The 15,661-nt window shown below is 45.8% G+C and overlaps 1 protein-coding gene across 1 annotated transcript in view; it reads right to left on the bottom strand.

Annotated features, from left to right (window-relative positions):
- Col22a1 (collagen type XXII alpha 1 chain) overlaps positions 1 to 15,661 on the bottom strand; it is a 226,488-nt gene that overhangs the window by 83,183 nt on the left and 127,644 nt on the right. The window contains exons 38-40 of the mRNA XM_026782418.1: positions 14,783 to 14,887; positions 13,773 to 13,817; positions 5,858 to 5,935 (exon numbers count right to left, since the gene is read on the bottom strand). Of these exons, the coding sequence (XP_026638219.1) occupies positions 5,858 to 5,935; positions 13,773 to 13,817; positions 14,783 to 14,887 (228 nt within the window). The remainder of the gene's footprint in view (positions 1 to 5,857; positions 5,936 to 13,772; positions 13,818 to 14,782; positions 14,888 to 15,661) is intronic.

Genomic DNA, 15,661 nt, shown 5'->3' with positions numbered 1-15,661 from the left:
TCATAAACCTTCATAATATGGCATTTAAAATATTTTAATAACTTAGGACTTTTCATGACAATGAGACACATCTGCTCCTGGCAGCACAAATTACTTCAAGAGGAAGATGGGCATTAAAGAGGCTCCTTATGAAGTTTGTTAGCCATTTGGGCAAGAAACTGCTCTTGCCTGGACTTCCTAATGCTATGCTGTAGGAACTGGACATGCAAGATCCACATAAAAATGACTGCTGAAGTTGCTTAAAGAAAGTGAGACTGTCCTTCTGTGTTTCAGCTTCATGAAAGAGTCTGTCAGACATTTTGCAGTACAAAGGAGAAAGTGACTGAAAAAACTGCCAATACAGGCAGAAATGTCTTTGAAATTCCCTGCTTCATGGAAAAGTCTGCTGGATACTATGGGCCAGTAGGCTGAAGATGGATGGCTCATCAGTACAGAAGAACTTGGGATGACTGTCTAGGCAGCAAGATGCCTCTGTCAATTCTAGAGTTTTGGAAGTTGCTTACAGTGCACTTAACTTAGGTATTATATTATATCCTAAGGATATATATTATATCCTTCTGGAGTCTTTGAGTTATGATAAAAGAGAAAATAAATACAAATATTGTAACTGTAATTCTTCCTTGATAACTCGTTATATGTAATTTTACTATGTTATAGTTAAAGCCTTCCTTTTCATTTAAACAGAAAAAAAAGAATGGTGTGGGAAATCCTTCTGTATATGTGTTGCTTTTATTGGTTAATGAATAAAGAAACTGGCTTTTGGCCAATGGCTTAACAGATTATAGCTAGACTGGAAAAGGTACACACAGAAAAAGAAAGTGGAGTCAGGAGAAGCCATGTAGCCCTGCCAGAGACAGACGCCAGATGGAACTTTATCCAGTAAGCCACAGCCACATGGCGATATACAGATTAATAGAAATGGGTTAAATTAAGATGTAAGAGTTAGCCCACAAGAAGCTAAAGCTAACAGGCCAAGCAGTGATTTAAATGATACTGTTTCTGAGTGATTATTTTGGGAGTCTGGGCGGCAGGGAATAAACAAGTGGCTCCCGACAACAACACCTAACCTAATTCTCTCTTTCTAAAACTAAAGGGTATCAAATCAGACAGATAAGATATATAAATAGAGAAAGCATTTGGATGACTACATAAGTCAAGTCCAGGAGCAATGAAGGACATGAAAACACATAAGAAGCACTGAAGGCCATCCATATGAAGTGGACACATCCCCTCTGTCCTGCTAGAAGAGACACTGAGACATCTGCTTTCAGAGTGCTAAGTGTTCAAGGCCAGCTCCCCATATCCTCCATTTGCCTTCATGGGAATGGCTTCATATCTTTAAGTTTGCTTCCTCGCGCATGGGCAAGCAGAGACGGTCTGGTAGGCCGTTGGAAGGATTACATGAGAACAAAGGAGGAAGACCTCACCTGAGGCTTCTGTTCAAACTGCCAGCCAGAGGCAGGTGATGGTAGATAACATGATTCTAATTCTCACATTTCAGAGGCTGCTCGCTCTATGACTTTTATATTATTTCATAGAAACTAGAGGAATGCACAGAACACACTTGTGTGGTGCATTCAAAATGCGTCCTTGCCTGAAATCAGTTGACTCTGGTCCTCCTGCCACTCTTAAAACTACCAAGCACTTGAAGGACTGTAAGGATGCCCCAGTGTGTCTGCACTGAGCTTCTTCACTGGTCAAGGCATCCTACAGCTAACAGCCAGAATCTGAAGGCGCTGAAGTACTAAAGAGGAATTCGATGACATCACAGAAGCAAAGGTAGAGGCTAGACATCATTGTCAAGAGTATCACGGCCACATTGTCCCAGTTCCCCTGACGGCGCTGCTGAAATTGATGGTACTTGGTTGGGTAATTGCTGATACAGGGAAACTGATGGCTGGAATAGGAAAGAGTCTGTCTTGGGTTATGTGGCTCTCAGTGAGCATCTTGTCCTTACAACGTTCCTGGTATCCAAGAGCACTTTGATCTCCCCAAAGCCTGAATGAGGTCATGATTTAGCTCTTAAATCTTACCAAAGGAAGATCAGAAACAACGTGAAGATGAAAGGAGGATTTTGTTTGTGAAGACCCTATAGCAAGAAGTTAAAACCTCAAGCAGCTGCACCATCTTACTGCCTCTTGTCTGCTGACGGAGCAAGGGTCAACAAACCAGCTCCTGGCTCTCTTACAGAGGGTAGCAAAGCCTTGAAGAACAAGCTCTGGATGAGGCAAGAGGCAGAGAGCAACCTACAACAGAATCTACTCCATGTTTTTGTCCACAGCTTCTTTAGCAAGAGGGACATGTGGGGCTCAAGCCCAAGGTCTGACTGATGGTTCCTGGGAGCAGCTCACTCACTATGGTATTGGTACATCAACACTCCAGCTCCCTTGCTCTTTTTGCAGGAGTCTCTGGGAGTGTACCATGTAGTCACCCTGCAGTCAATAGAGACTCCGTTGCCCACAGTGCCCACCTGCTCGAGAACAAACTCTGCCTTGGTTCTCTTCCTATCTCTGACTTACTTTGTCACCATCTAAGAGTAGATTTCTGAGATCATTTCTCAAATAAACTCATGCTTTGGAGGCCTACCTTAACTCTGAAGGAAAACCCATCTCCTCTAAGCATAGGGTGCAGGATATGATCCTTTGTACCCCAGCATGGAACAGAGAGAGTCATTGGGCTGCTCAGCAAAGATCCATGTTCCCCAATAACTCGACACATCCTTCCTCACGTCCCTTCCATGCCTGCTATCAGCAAGTCCTTGAACTCCCGTGCAGCTCCTCGGGCCATCACCAGCCTAGGCTGCTGGCCAATGAGATTTCTGGCAATGCAATAAGGTTTCATCAGCCAGGAAGCTTTTAATAAGCCCAAGTGGGAGAAATGCACTAAAGAGTTGATTTGCAGCCTCTTTCTTGGCTGTAGTTAGCAAATTATTTTTCCAGTGGAATCAGCTAGGCAGGAAGATATTTCATGGTGATTTCTGCTAGTTGGATTTGGGGTGAATTGTGCCACCTCTGTTGCCTGGTTGGCTATATGAGCTTGATGCAGTGTATCCTTGGAGAGTGGACAGGACACAAGGGTACAATCACACTCTAGGCATTCGGCATGGACTGCTGAAAGATGAGCTTAATGGGGTGTATCCCCTGAGGGGTAGATAGGACACAAAGGGACAATCACATCCTAGGCACACAAACATGGCATTTTCTGTTCTAAGGGTCAAGTCCATAAGGTCAAACTCCTAATTCTAGGGAAAGGGGTCCTTCTGAGAGGAGGATTTCAGAAATAAGTCTGGGCTACTGTTTATTTATCTTTGTTCCTTTGAATTACTAGACACTAAAATAAATAAAAGTCCAAGACAGAAAATACAATGGATGTAACGGAGGGTGTTGATTGTCAGAAATTCTAGCTGACATTTTTCGTGAAAGAAAACAAACCAGACAGGGCTCCCGTAAGGGAGTTCATTTGCTCCTGCCACAGTGTCTGTGGCATCTAGCAAGACCGAGAACTCCCCTGCAATTCTGACACCTTGAAGGAGTCCCCATTGCTGGTAGGAGGCAGAAGCAGATGGTCTTTTCCAGTAGAGAGGCCCTCAGGCCTGTGGGAGAGTGGAAGAACAGAGAACCATGTGTGAGGAGGGAACCCCAACCTGACTCAGATGCATGGAGAAACAGACAAAAGCAAAGGAAACTTTTATTTCATGCGATATTGTAGAAAAATAAATTAGATCACTCTTCTTTTTCTTTGGGAGTTATGTATGAAAAATTATGTTAGTTAGCCTATGAACAATAACAATGACCAACACAACAAGATAGCCCCCAAAACACAATGGTGCCACTTACATCTTTGGAGTAAACAAATGCAGTCTAATTTGACTTAAGGGCTGCTCAAAAATGAGATAATTTATGCCTGTGTACTATAAACGTAGCCAACTATCCACAGTGGTAAGGCCAAAGACGCTAGAAAACCCACTACTGCCACTATCTTCAGCCAGTAGAATTTCTAACCACATTTAAATACTTATTCTTATGCCCACAGATAAATGTAGCTCTCAACCCACAACAAAGAAATGTCATTTTGCAGCAAAGAACATTCTAGAAATTCACAACTGGTCAAAATGCAAAGAACACTTACAAATGGCGTGTCCGACTTCAAGTGACACATCAACAATACAACTCTTTACACCAGGCTCAGAGAACATTGGAGAAGATAGGGGAGGAAAGATTCTAAGAGTCTAAGGTTCAAGATGTCTACCGAAAGAGTGCGTCTTCTGTATATGGCAGGGAATTTGCACCCAGGAAATCTCAACAATATTGTGGATAGGGGAAATGTTACAAACTCCAGCCCTAAATGAAGAAATAAAGGCAACTGATAGCTATCTAATACCAAATAGTCATCCCTAAGCACGTAAACACGCAAGCAACACTACCTGAATCCAACAGGCTGTATTTACAAACACACACACACACACACACACACACACACACACACACACACACAATAGCAAAGAGGTCCTGAATATGCTAAGGTGTGGGAGATGGACACAGGAGGGGTTGGGTGGAGGAGATGATGTGAATACAGAACTCTGTATGAAATTCTCCACAAAATAATGAAAAGAATGATACTGAGATCTTTTTGGTTGTGGTCTGCATTTCTCAAATGTGGAAAAAGCAGAGACAAGGAAGGCCATGTGCTGTTTTGTTATGTTTAGCAGGGGTGAAGTTAGGCTGGGCACATGGCTTACAATAATAAGTGGGTAGCTGAGCTATTCTTAGGCATAGCTGAGTATTTGAGTTTCTCTCAAGTAATAGTAAGACATGGCTGACTGTCAAGAAGAAAGATGCGGTTGAAGCTGAATCAATACCCTGCCTTTAGCAAAGAAGAGGGCAGATGGAAGAGGAGAAAGCCTCAGAATGAAAGTTGTCCTTCAGTTCTGAAAACTACCATTCAGTGACAGGGAGAGAAAAGACAATTCCGTGACGGTGAAGAGACACAAAACATGATTCCAATCTCAGCAACAGAAATCTAGTTCTTCACCAAAAACAAGTCTAAACTTCAACATCATGTATCTACAGACAAAACGTGCCTTCCACGGGGGATGCCTGGCTGAGGACAGAGAGAGTGAACCTCCATTGGCTGAGAACGTGGAGGAGCCTGGATAACTCAGAGACAGCAGAGCTACAAGCTCTGTGGGTCTTACACTGGGTGAAATGACAACAGCAGTAACTACCTGCACAGTGCTGGCCACATCAACACCGCATCACGGAAAAGGGGAGGACTAAAAAGACCCCACCCAACCCTGAGGAGCTACAGATGCCTGCTGGGGAAAGAAGTCATACCCCTCAGTGGTAGTCCCTTGTATAGTTTCCTTGTTCGAGTAAATACGCCCACAGCTGTGCTCACACAGGTGACCCTAGTTAAATTCAGTCTTGCAATAAGCAAGAGCCATGGAAATAGGACAACTTGGTGGGAAGAACGGCTTCAGTAGAAGGGGGAAGGAAATGAAGGTAATGGTGACCCAAGTATATGTACCTCATATGCATGTAATGGAATTATGAAGAACAAATACAAAATTGGTGAGATTTGTTAATTTGTTGCCCTTGTTTTGAATCATACCCCATGCATTGGTCCAAAAGCTGTATTCTTCTTATTCCCATTAGAAGTACTACAAGTTTTGCACCAACTGCAGCCATGTATACAAACCCTGCATTCAATGGACCCAAGGACGCAGAGCCTGCTGCCACATCAGCTGAAACAGGACTGTCTCTACAGGAACCTACGCTGCAGACTCCCAAGGGAGCCAGCAGGAATCTGCAGTGTGAGTGTAACCTAAGAACAAGGGCATTAGCTGAACAACACTCACGGGTGGACCAGCAACCCCAATGCCTGGGTCGCCACGGCTGCCGGGAGAGCCAGGGATCCCAGGTGTTCCTCGGTCACCCTAGGGAGATAGAAAGAGTAGATGAACAGGTTAGTGCTGACAAGATCAGGAAGAATGTACAGGAATAATTATGCTTCCCACAGAATCCTGACCGCTGCTCCATCAGCTCCTCACCCACCTCCATCCTTCATGCTCCATTCCATGATGCAGTAAAGGAGCCAGTCCTCCCTCCTGGTCTAGCATTACATGAACCAGAGCCCAATGATTGTGGACACATACCTCTCAAAGTAGCCCCAATTTCAACATGACCCCAACTGTGGTTAGAAAACTAAGTATACTCCCCAAGTGCAGACCACCTAGCTATGGTGCTTCCCCCATGCTCGCCATACCCTCATCCTAAGCAGAGATGCACCCACATTTTCAACTCAGACCCCACATCATCAGAAAATAAACACATCAATATTTCAAAACCTTCCCAGTACCTACACTTCATGAGTAGTTCTTCCAGGGTTGGGAGAAGGAGCCTCAAAGATAACTCAAGTAAGAGCAAAGCTTCCAGCAATGTGGTTAAAAGGATGGATTTGGGTACTGGAAGTTCAACTTTAAATTGTGGCTTCGGCACTCATGAACTGCTGACTTGTGACAAGTGTCCTGAGCATGTGTCCTCACCTACCAGAGTGGCACACAGGAACAGCTGAGTCAGCCTGGTAGCATGCTGCTTAAAAGGGCTAAGCACAAAGAGAACGCACTGTGGCCCTGCCACTCAGTCCGCACAAGCCAACTGCTGCTTTTGCTGCTGTTCTTGCTGTGTGACATGTGTGACATTCCGAACTTGATGGGAGAAGAAAGGAGTAAAAGATTGCTGTTTCCCGTAGGAGGAAGCAGAGGTTCCAGTTACTGGTGTTTTAATTTCCTCAGCGGCAGACAAAGAAGCATCTCTGACCAAGGCTGGCTCTGCCTCTGCGTGGGCAGCCATCCTAATTGGTGCTGACACAGGCTTTTCCAGTCTTGGATCGCCACACTTTGCACCAATGTTCAGATTTGGGATACCTAGGTGCTAATGAGTTTGTTCGCTGTGCCTCCCCAACACTACAGGCAACATCAGGGATGCGATATGCCTAGGTCTGTTTCTCCCAACCCAAATTCAACAAACACGGTAGTATTACATAAGGGATTGCTCTATCCCTCCAGTCTGACAAAGCAGTGGCAGGTGTTCTTGCTCAGACCACTTAATATCCCTGGGAGAAGTCAACCAGCCCAGAAAAGAGCCAAAGGGACTACAATCAGAAAGCTGACTCTAAGAAATATTATTAACATACATGCTTTTAAGCATCTAAAATAGATAGATAATAAATAAGCTATATTTTTGCCCATAACGGCTACTCTTGCTTCTCAGTGTTTCCGGAGCCTTGTGTGTCAGAGGGTAGTATGGATGTCTCTTCTAGAGCTGATATCCACGTCCACCTATTCCTAGCACATTGAGTCTCTGCACTAACAACTGCCCGCAGTATTGAAAGCATCTCTGAAAACAGCTGGCAGGGCGCCCATCCCTGGTGCAGAGCCCCGCTTGCACATCCATACAGGAAGCCAAAGTTGCCTCCAGTGGGTTATTTTTCTTTCCAAAAAAAAACAAAAAACAAAACAACAACATGAAGTTAGGAGGGAGATGTATGGGAAGCCCAAAGAAATCTGGAGAGGGGTAAGTGGGAGGATGACTATGATCGAGGTAAATTGTGTACATGTGTGAAATTTTCAAAGATGAATCAATAAGAGACATTATTCAAAGATAAAGAAGAAAAGCCATGCTGCTAAAGTGATTTGCTTTTCCTGCTCCCGTGATGACGACAGTTAGATCTTCAGCCAGCCAACACTCATTGCGTGTCGGCTGTAAGCCGAGATCTAGGCTCTAATCCCCACTTGCAATTCAGTCACGATGCCTGCTTACTGTCAGTATTTAATGCTAAGTCCTGAAGTGGAGTATCAGTCATGAAGATGGGAAGAACGAAACTTACAAAGTTTTTACCAAAAAAAAAAGTAAAAACCCAAACCTAAATCCCTCACTAAGCCCCCTTAATACCTGCTATTTCCCTTCCTTGGCCTCCCAAGCCCAACCTAGCTATGCCACCAGCTGTTGGTGATCCCCGAGAAACAGATCAGCCATTGTCCCACCCGCAACTATTCTACTAGATCTTTCCTAATTTCCCTTCAAATTCCTACTTAGTGCATTCCATTTCTTTATATTGATGTAGTATGACTAGGTCTTGAAAGTATAACATGCTTTGAATCTAGAAAATCTGATTAAGAAGTACAAGGAAGGGGGACAAGGAAATTAATTTTTAAAAAAAAAAAGGCAAACCTGACCCATCCTGACCCATGGCTCATCTGCCAACAGCTTTTTACAAGAGTGGAGATTCAGGTAGGAATATCTCAGGCACTCAGTTGAGTGCTGCTTGGTCTGGCCCCAGGATAACGTCAGGCCCCTGCTGTAACCCTGGGAAGGCCTCATGGTGTCTCTACACCTTAAGACTTTCATCAATAAAATATTATGATTCTACCAAGATCCTCTGCATCTTCTGGGCAATCATCTCAAAGGGAAGTGACTACGAAGTTGAAAGACACACCAAGTACTCCAGTTATAGTGTGACCATTTTACTGAAAGTTAGCAGAAAGAAAAATCAGATGGACACGTATAAAGTCAAATGAAACCGTTCCTTCTGAACCTTGGGTTTATTTTGAAGTGACTGATGCAGACTTCCCTGCTGTGGCTATCCTCTTCTCTCTTCCCAATGCCGCATTCCATGTACATCAGGAACCCTGACCCTCCAATGACAAGTCACACTATGAATCTGTGTTCCTCCGCGCTGATGTTTACACCCCCTTCGTAATGGTCTGGATAAGAAATGCCCTACACTGGCTCATGCGTTGGAACATTTGGTCCCCAGTTGGTGGCACTGTTTGGGAAGGTCACAGAAACTTGAGGAAGTGCAGTGCTCCTGGAGGGAGTACTTCATTGGGGTGGGAGTAAGGTTGAGGTTCTAAAGATGGTCCCCACTTCCTGTTTTTACTCTCTCCCCACTCCTCTCCCCCTACCCTCTGCTTCCTGCTTCTTGCATATGGATACAATCTCATCTCTTTACTTCCAGCTGGGTTTATACCCCAACCTCTCTTTCCTTGAGCCTATTGTGATGCTTCCTCTGTATGGTTAAAACCTTGTCAGGCTGACCACACACTCTGGATGCTGTCTGTGCCTTCCCGATAAGGAACTCAACCCGCTCTGCAGCTGCATGTCAAAATAAAGTCCATCTTCCGTGACTTGCTTTTTGTAGTATTATTCTGCCACATCAGTAGCAAAGTAACAGATACACCCCTGCTTCCTGTACATGCCATTGCCTCTGAGAGCATGCTTAAACTTGTATGACCCAAGCTCCCAAAAACACAGACCCAGTCACTGGCTTGGTCCAGTCATTCCCTTTCCACAGAGTGTCTGAGCCTGTTATAGCCTGTTTAGCTATATGCATAAATCTCCATTAATTTTCACACCGTCACACATTATCCACGTGTCCATCTCACCTCTGGCTTTTCTGTAAACTGCATGAAAGTAGACTCCATATTCATATGCCTATTCAATAAAATCTGCCACCATATATCTCAAATATAGCTTAGATATCTATGTAATCTATGCACCAAGTGTCTGCCATAAACCAGATATTGTCTATAATGCCTTCTGCCTGGATGTGAGAACAAGCAATCTTCATCAGCTGAATTCTGCCTTCCCCAAAATAAGCTTCTCTCCTATACCCCAGAGGATAGACCATGCTTAGCATATTCTGACCCAACTTAGCAGCAGCGAGTCCATGAATGATTTTTCTGCACAATGGCCAGGTCTGGCCCCATCTGTGCCTATAGCCTATTGTGATGCTAAAAATTCCCTCAAGAAACCACTTCCCAGCTTAATGGAAAGACACTTTCAGAAAATGGCCCCCAAAGGACACAAAAATTAACCCAGCATTCTGTCACCGAGAGCAAGAGGACCAGTAGGTAAGAGGGAGCAGAGCCCAAGAGCTAGCATCTGGGACCTACACTCCAGAGAGGAATATGTGAATAAGTTTGGGGTTCTGCAAAAAGATAGAAGTTATCGAACAACGGCTATGTGACGTAAGATCATTTCTCCCCCAAGGAGCCATTTTAGTGTCAAATATTCTTTACCTCTTCAAACAGGAAAGTAACGGTCTCAGAAAGCTAAAGTCATTTGCTTTCTACCTTGAGACAGTTGTGCTGGAATTCACAGTAGGTTCCCTATAAAGTCCAAACATGCTCACTTTGCAGGAAGCAAGTGTTCCTCACTGAGCTGCCTGTATTACCACCAACCGGGACGCACTGAGATGTGCTGAAGGAAACTTCTAGATCGCTTCCTCCATTAATACCAAGAGGTATGCCTTCTCCATACCTGGGACAGGGCTGAAGATCTCTCTCCATCCCTTCTCCCTTGCATCCCTTCCTCTGCGATCCCCCTGAGCAATCCATTTCCAAATAAAGATGTCCTTGAATTTCAACTTACTTTCTAAATGCCTTCAAAGTGGGAACCTTTATTCCTCAAACACAGTACCTTACACATTTGTACATCAACGGTGTGATGAGTGGACATTTAAGGGGAAATGGTTGGTGCAGGGACAGCATGACTTAGCCTGAGCCCCCACGGTGTTGAAAATGCTCAGGAGTCTGAGCCCACCTTCTACAGTGGCTGATGCTTTCACTGGTTCCCACAGGCCTTCTCCATCAGTGTGTGCATAGATCAGATACAGGCTACCTAGCTCAACAACATCACAGCAGTGCAGCAGGAAAGCTGGAATCACAGGATACTGATGCATTTTTTTACACAGATATTGGTGGTAAGCCCTACACTAGGAAACTATTTCTTATGGATATGGTAACATAACCTCCTCCCACCCCCCCCCACTCTTCCTGGAAGAAAGAAAGCAATGTATTTTACGGCTCTATTGTTAAGATCCTAAGATACAACTGCAGAATAAAAGGAATTAAGTGCCTCCTACTGTTAGATAAAGGTTATATGTGATTGTGGTAGAAAATGAGTCAAGTCAAGCCATTTACTTCTCGGCCACTTCTGATATCTTTCCAAAAGGTTACCATTGTCCTCTGGGGCCTGAAGGTCCTTCTCAGGACGGAAGGGTCAGAATGCTTGGGCACTGAAGGAGAATCGGGACAGGACTCACCAATAAGAGAGAGACTCCCTTAGACAATGTTGACATTGCTCCAGAAAATACACAGATGACATACATTTACTCCTACCATATAGATAATTCCCTCATTTAGGGAAATGCTTGATCATAGGTAATGCAATCAAATGACCATACTGCAAGCAAATTAGTCTACTACAGTCTCGATTCCTGAAGGTTTAGGATAGTTACAGAGATAACCTGCTTGATTAGGAGGAAAGTATGAAGCTGAGGCCTATGTTTTGCTACTGTTAACATCTATGGAACCTCAACACCTCAAACTTCCTTATGCTAGAAATTAGTTTGATGAACTTTTCACACGTAACTTTAAATTCAATTTACTCTGTAGGCTTTTTGTTTATTTCTTTGTTTGTTTTTTGCTGAGATCCCAAAAGTTGTGAAATCAAAGGAAAAAATGGTAAGGGTCTCCTATCAGGAGGTGGTCTCTAGGGCTGGGAATAAAACTGCCAGTCACTGCAGCATATATGGAAGCGTAAGATACCATCTGGGATTGGAGGCAGTGTGTTCAGAAAGTACTAGCTGGTGACTCAGGGAACAACAAAACCATGAATACGTTCTCCATGGTTTTAGGGTGTTTTTTTTTTCATTGAGAGAGACCCTTACTCTGTAGCCCAGGGTAGTCTGGACCCAACCTAATGACCCAGTCTAGCCTCAGACCCCAAATTCTCCTAATCCTATCTCTGCCTCTTAAGTTCTTGCATTACAGGCATGTACCACCACTCCTAGCAAGAAGTTCCTTTTAAAGGAACCATTTTTTATAAATAGGCACAAGTGGTAAGAAGTGATTTTGCAATAGCATCTTTATGTAATTTAAATATGCATATCCCATTAAAGCCAAATATCCGAGCATCCCATCCTAACATCAGCGAGTATGACTCTGGCCCACATCCTCTGAGTGGTGTCATCCATGTATCTGAGTTGGTGTCATCATTCTCACTGTGTGTGGGTATACCTATAGTTAAATTTGCTGCACCCCGTGCCTCAGTGTCCCCTCCGTGTTCATCCCTCTTGCCAAGGCCTACAGCAGCACTTCCTTCATCCCACACCAGCTGCCACACACAGTTTCAAAGGAGGACAAGGGCCTCTCTCTCCAAGAAGCCACTCACAACCAAACCAGGTTAAGAGCCTCTCTGTGATGTCCCGCCCTCCATCAGCTGCAGCACTCTGGAGAGCAGGCCCTACAACCCACCTGGGCGGCACAGTAGAGCCACCCCTGTTGGTAGGGGCAGGTGAGCCAGCCTCAAAGGCGTGAGCGTGGGAGAGCTCTCCCCACTACTTGTCTGTTATGAGACAGCATGGATGAGGGAGAGAAGGCCCCACCCCCTTACCGGTTGCAGGGCTCAGGAAAGAGGCCCTGCACTTGGCCTTAGCTGCACAGTAGAGTTGACCCTGCTGACAGGGGTGTGGGTGAACCGGACGGTGAGCTTGGAGGATATGAACCCCACCCCTCATCTGCCATACGGTGGTAGGGGCAAGGAAGAGAACCACCCTCAACCCTGCTCCTGGCTGACTGTGGCAGTTGGAGAGCTGGCCCCGAGGTCGTTAGTGTGAGAGAGCTATCCGTGGCCCTCAGCAGCTCCAGTAAGGATATATGGACAAAAAGGATATATGGTGTGACACACTGTGCCACATTACAGCATGCATGATAAAATTTTCTTTCTTTTTTTTTATTCTCTTAAACTTTGTTTTACTGCGGGGAAGGGGAGGTTGCAAGAGCAAAGGGTGGATATGAAGGGACGAGGAGATGAGTGGGATCGAGAGATATGATGTGAAAGACACAAAGAATAAAAAGAAAAAGAAAAAAAGAGCCTCTCTGAACTACTCGGGCTTCACACCCCCTCTCCAACACCTGCCTGCTTCTGCAGTTTACACATCTGTATATTCCCCGAGCCATGAGCTCGCAGAGGCCCAGGAATGTCCTACAGTCCACCCTATAGATGTGCCACAGTAGAAATAATAAGGCACTGGTCATCCAGGCAAGCTTGAAAAATGAATGAAGGATCCATACAGAAAGACCTTGGGGCAATCCCCTGCTTGCTCAGGGGGATATTGTCTTTGTAGGCCCATGGTTGCTGATGAATTGAGGGAGAGTTTGGCTGGTATTTGTCCATTTCCTTCTTCCTCTTTGGTGCCCAACTAGGTGACAGTCTCTGGCTTTCCTTTGTCACGAATGTCACTAGAATTTAGTGGGTGGACACAGGAACGGACTTCCAGCGCTGGCCCAGAAAACTCTCCCTGCAGCTTCTCCCCTCCCTCCCCCTCCCCACCGTTTATGTCATGGCTTGGGGAAAGAAAGCAGTGTTGGGATACTGCTGGGCTGTTTAGACCAGCACCCCCTTCCCCTGCCCCCCAAACACACACCAGACACCTAGACTCCTATTAGAATTATGTTAAAGTTTGGGGATCGTCTACTACCCAAATTTCACCAGTAACAAGAGAAGACTTGGACCGTGGCTTGGCCAGGTAAAAGCCAGCAGCGTCTTTTAATTAGCCCATATGAAGCCCTGCTGTGGACATCACTTCGAGTCTCGGAATGAGAAATGTGGGAATGGCTGAGGTGACCAGAGATGCATATAATTAGAAGGCCCCCACTCTCCAAGTGCCATGCGTACCATCTCCAATTTGCTGGGACAAGCACTTACCTTGGTTCCTAAGGGGCCAGGTAACCCAGGTGGTCCACGGAGTCCCTGTTGAAATGAACACCGAGGAGCCATGAGAGAGGAAGCCCTCACCACATACCAGGCTGCCTGCCCTCTGCTGGAGCAGGAGTAGAAGAACAGCTACAAAGGGGACAGTCACCGACCGCAAGGTGAGGACACTCAGTCATAGGGCCTGGGTATGATTTCTGACGGCCGCTCCCTGCCCCTTGTGGACGGAAACAAGCCCCTCTATCCCGTAGTGTGGTTTTTCTCTTCCGATCTTCATGCTAAGGGCTCCCAAAAGCCAGGATCACCTGACCCCATGACCCCAAAGCTTAATCTCCTTCTTCTTTATCACACTACAGAGACCTGGGGTAGCACTGGGGAGGGGCTTCTGTTTCCAGCTAATGAGCGTGTTCTAAAAGGCACTCATGAACACGCTTGAAATCCAGGTCTATTTTTGGCTAGAGGAGCCCAGCACGAATGGAGAAACTCTTCTGTGTGTGTGTGTGTGTGTGTGTGTGTGTGTGTGTGTGTGTGTGTGTGTGCGTGCGCGCGCACGCTCGCGCGCTGGATAATTTGAAACTCATTTGCATGGCTGGCTTCCCCCTGGATCCAGAGCAAGCAACCAGAGCTCCATGTGCGCCTGGCTGCTGCCGCACAGGCCCATCTGTGGTTTCACTTCCAAGGCTCCAGCTTCCTGTGGTCAACCACAGGCTGAGAGGATTAAGTCATGGATTTCAGCAATAATTCACAAAGTTAGCAAAAACTGGCATGGAAGTACCGTGTTATGTGTGTTTTTAATTGATTATTACTAAGCATGCCGGTTGACAGGACTGCATCCCTGGGTCAGGGGACATCCCGAGCCTTACAGCTCCCCTTCCCACCGAGGTCCACTTCGTCAGCTCTGGCTACCCACTTGCTAAAAAGAGTCTTTGCTTGGCTCTTTCTCTGCTCCTCCCACTCCCAACTAGCCTGGCTTCCCAATGCTCAGAGCACTGCCTGCCACTTACCGGCTCCCCGTCCTTCCCTTTTCCAGGTGACCCAGGGAGGCCAGGAGCACCAGGATCACCCCGTGGACCAGCTGGTCCCGGGCTGCCTTCCTCCCCTGTTGCTCCCTGAGGAGAAAAGAGAACCTTGATTGGCATCAGCAGAGCACAGAACTCAGCTTAGCAATGGCGAGCCAGCCTGAGTCTGTGTGGAGGCTTCAGAGCTGCCTGGAGAACTTTAAAAGACGTGTCCCTCTGGGACATCAGAAGACAGACTGCTCAACAGGCTGTCAAAAGTTGAACTCTGCTCCCCCCACAGCCCCATCCGCATTTACGTCCTAAAGTCCTTTACTGGGCAGAGCCTCTGCCAAGTTTCATGTAGCCTGTGCCTACCCCTTCTGCAAGCAGGTGATGGAGGGGGTCTCTTCAAGCCTAGAGAGCAGGATCATCTTTATCAGCTCCCCAGGCCAGGCACAGAACATGCTAAAGAGTAGACTATGATTTCAGGAATTTTGGCGTTTTGCCTAAGTCTGGACCCTTCCAGCACCAAGCCTGACTCAACAACCTTTATGTTGTTTCTGATCAGTCGAGAAGTGTTTGGCTCCCCCTAGAGGTCAAATAGGTCAACAGCACACAGGAAATACAATTAAGATTTATCCATTTTTAAGTTAGGTGTTCTCTTATTTCTGCAACTTAAAGTTTTTTTTTAAGCACAAGCAAGGTATTATGGTATACATTTATAATTCCAGCGCTTGGTAATTAGAGGCAGGGAGAAAGGGAGAATTACTGCAAGTTGTACACCAGCCTGGTTGACACAGAAAGTTCCAGGCATCCGTGGACTACATAGGGAGACCCTGTTTCCAAAATCCAACACACACACACACACACACACACAGAGAGAGA

The sequence above is a fragment of the Microtus ochrogaster genome, chromosome 15 (genome assembly GCF_000317375.1).
Source record: "Microtus ochrogaster isolate Prairie Vole_2 chromosome 15, MicOch1.0, whole genome shotgun sequence".
In the NCBI taxonomy this organism is placed as follows: domain Eukaryota; kingdom Metazoa; phylum Chordata; class Mammalia; order Rodentia; family Cricetidae; genus Microtus; species Microtus ochrogaster.
This window is presented reverse-complemented; position numbering and strand designations above follow the sequence as displayed.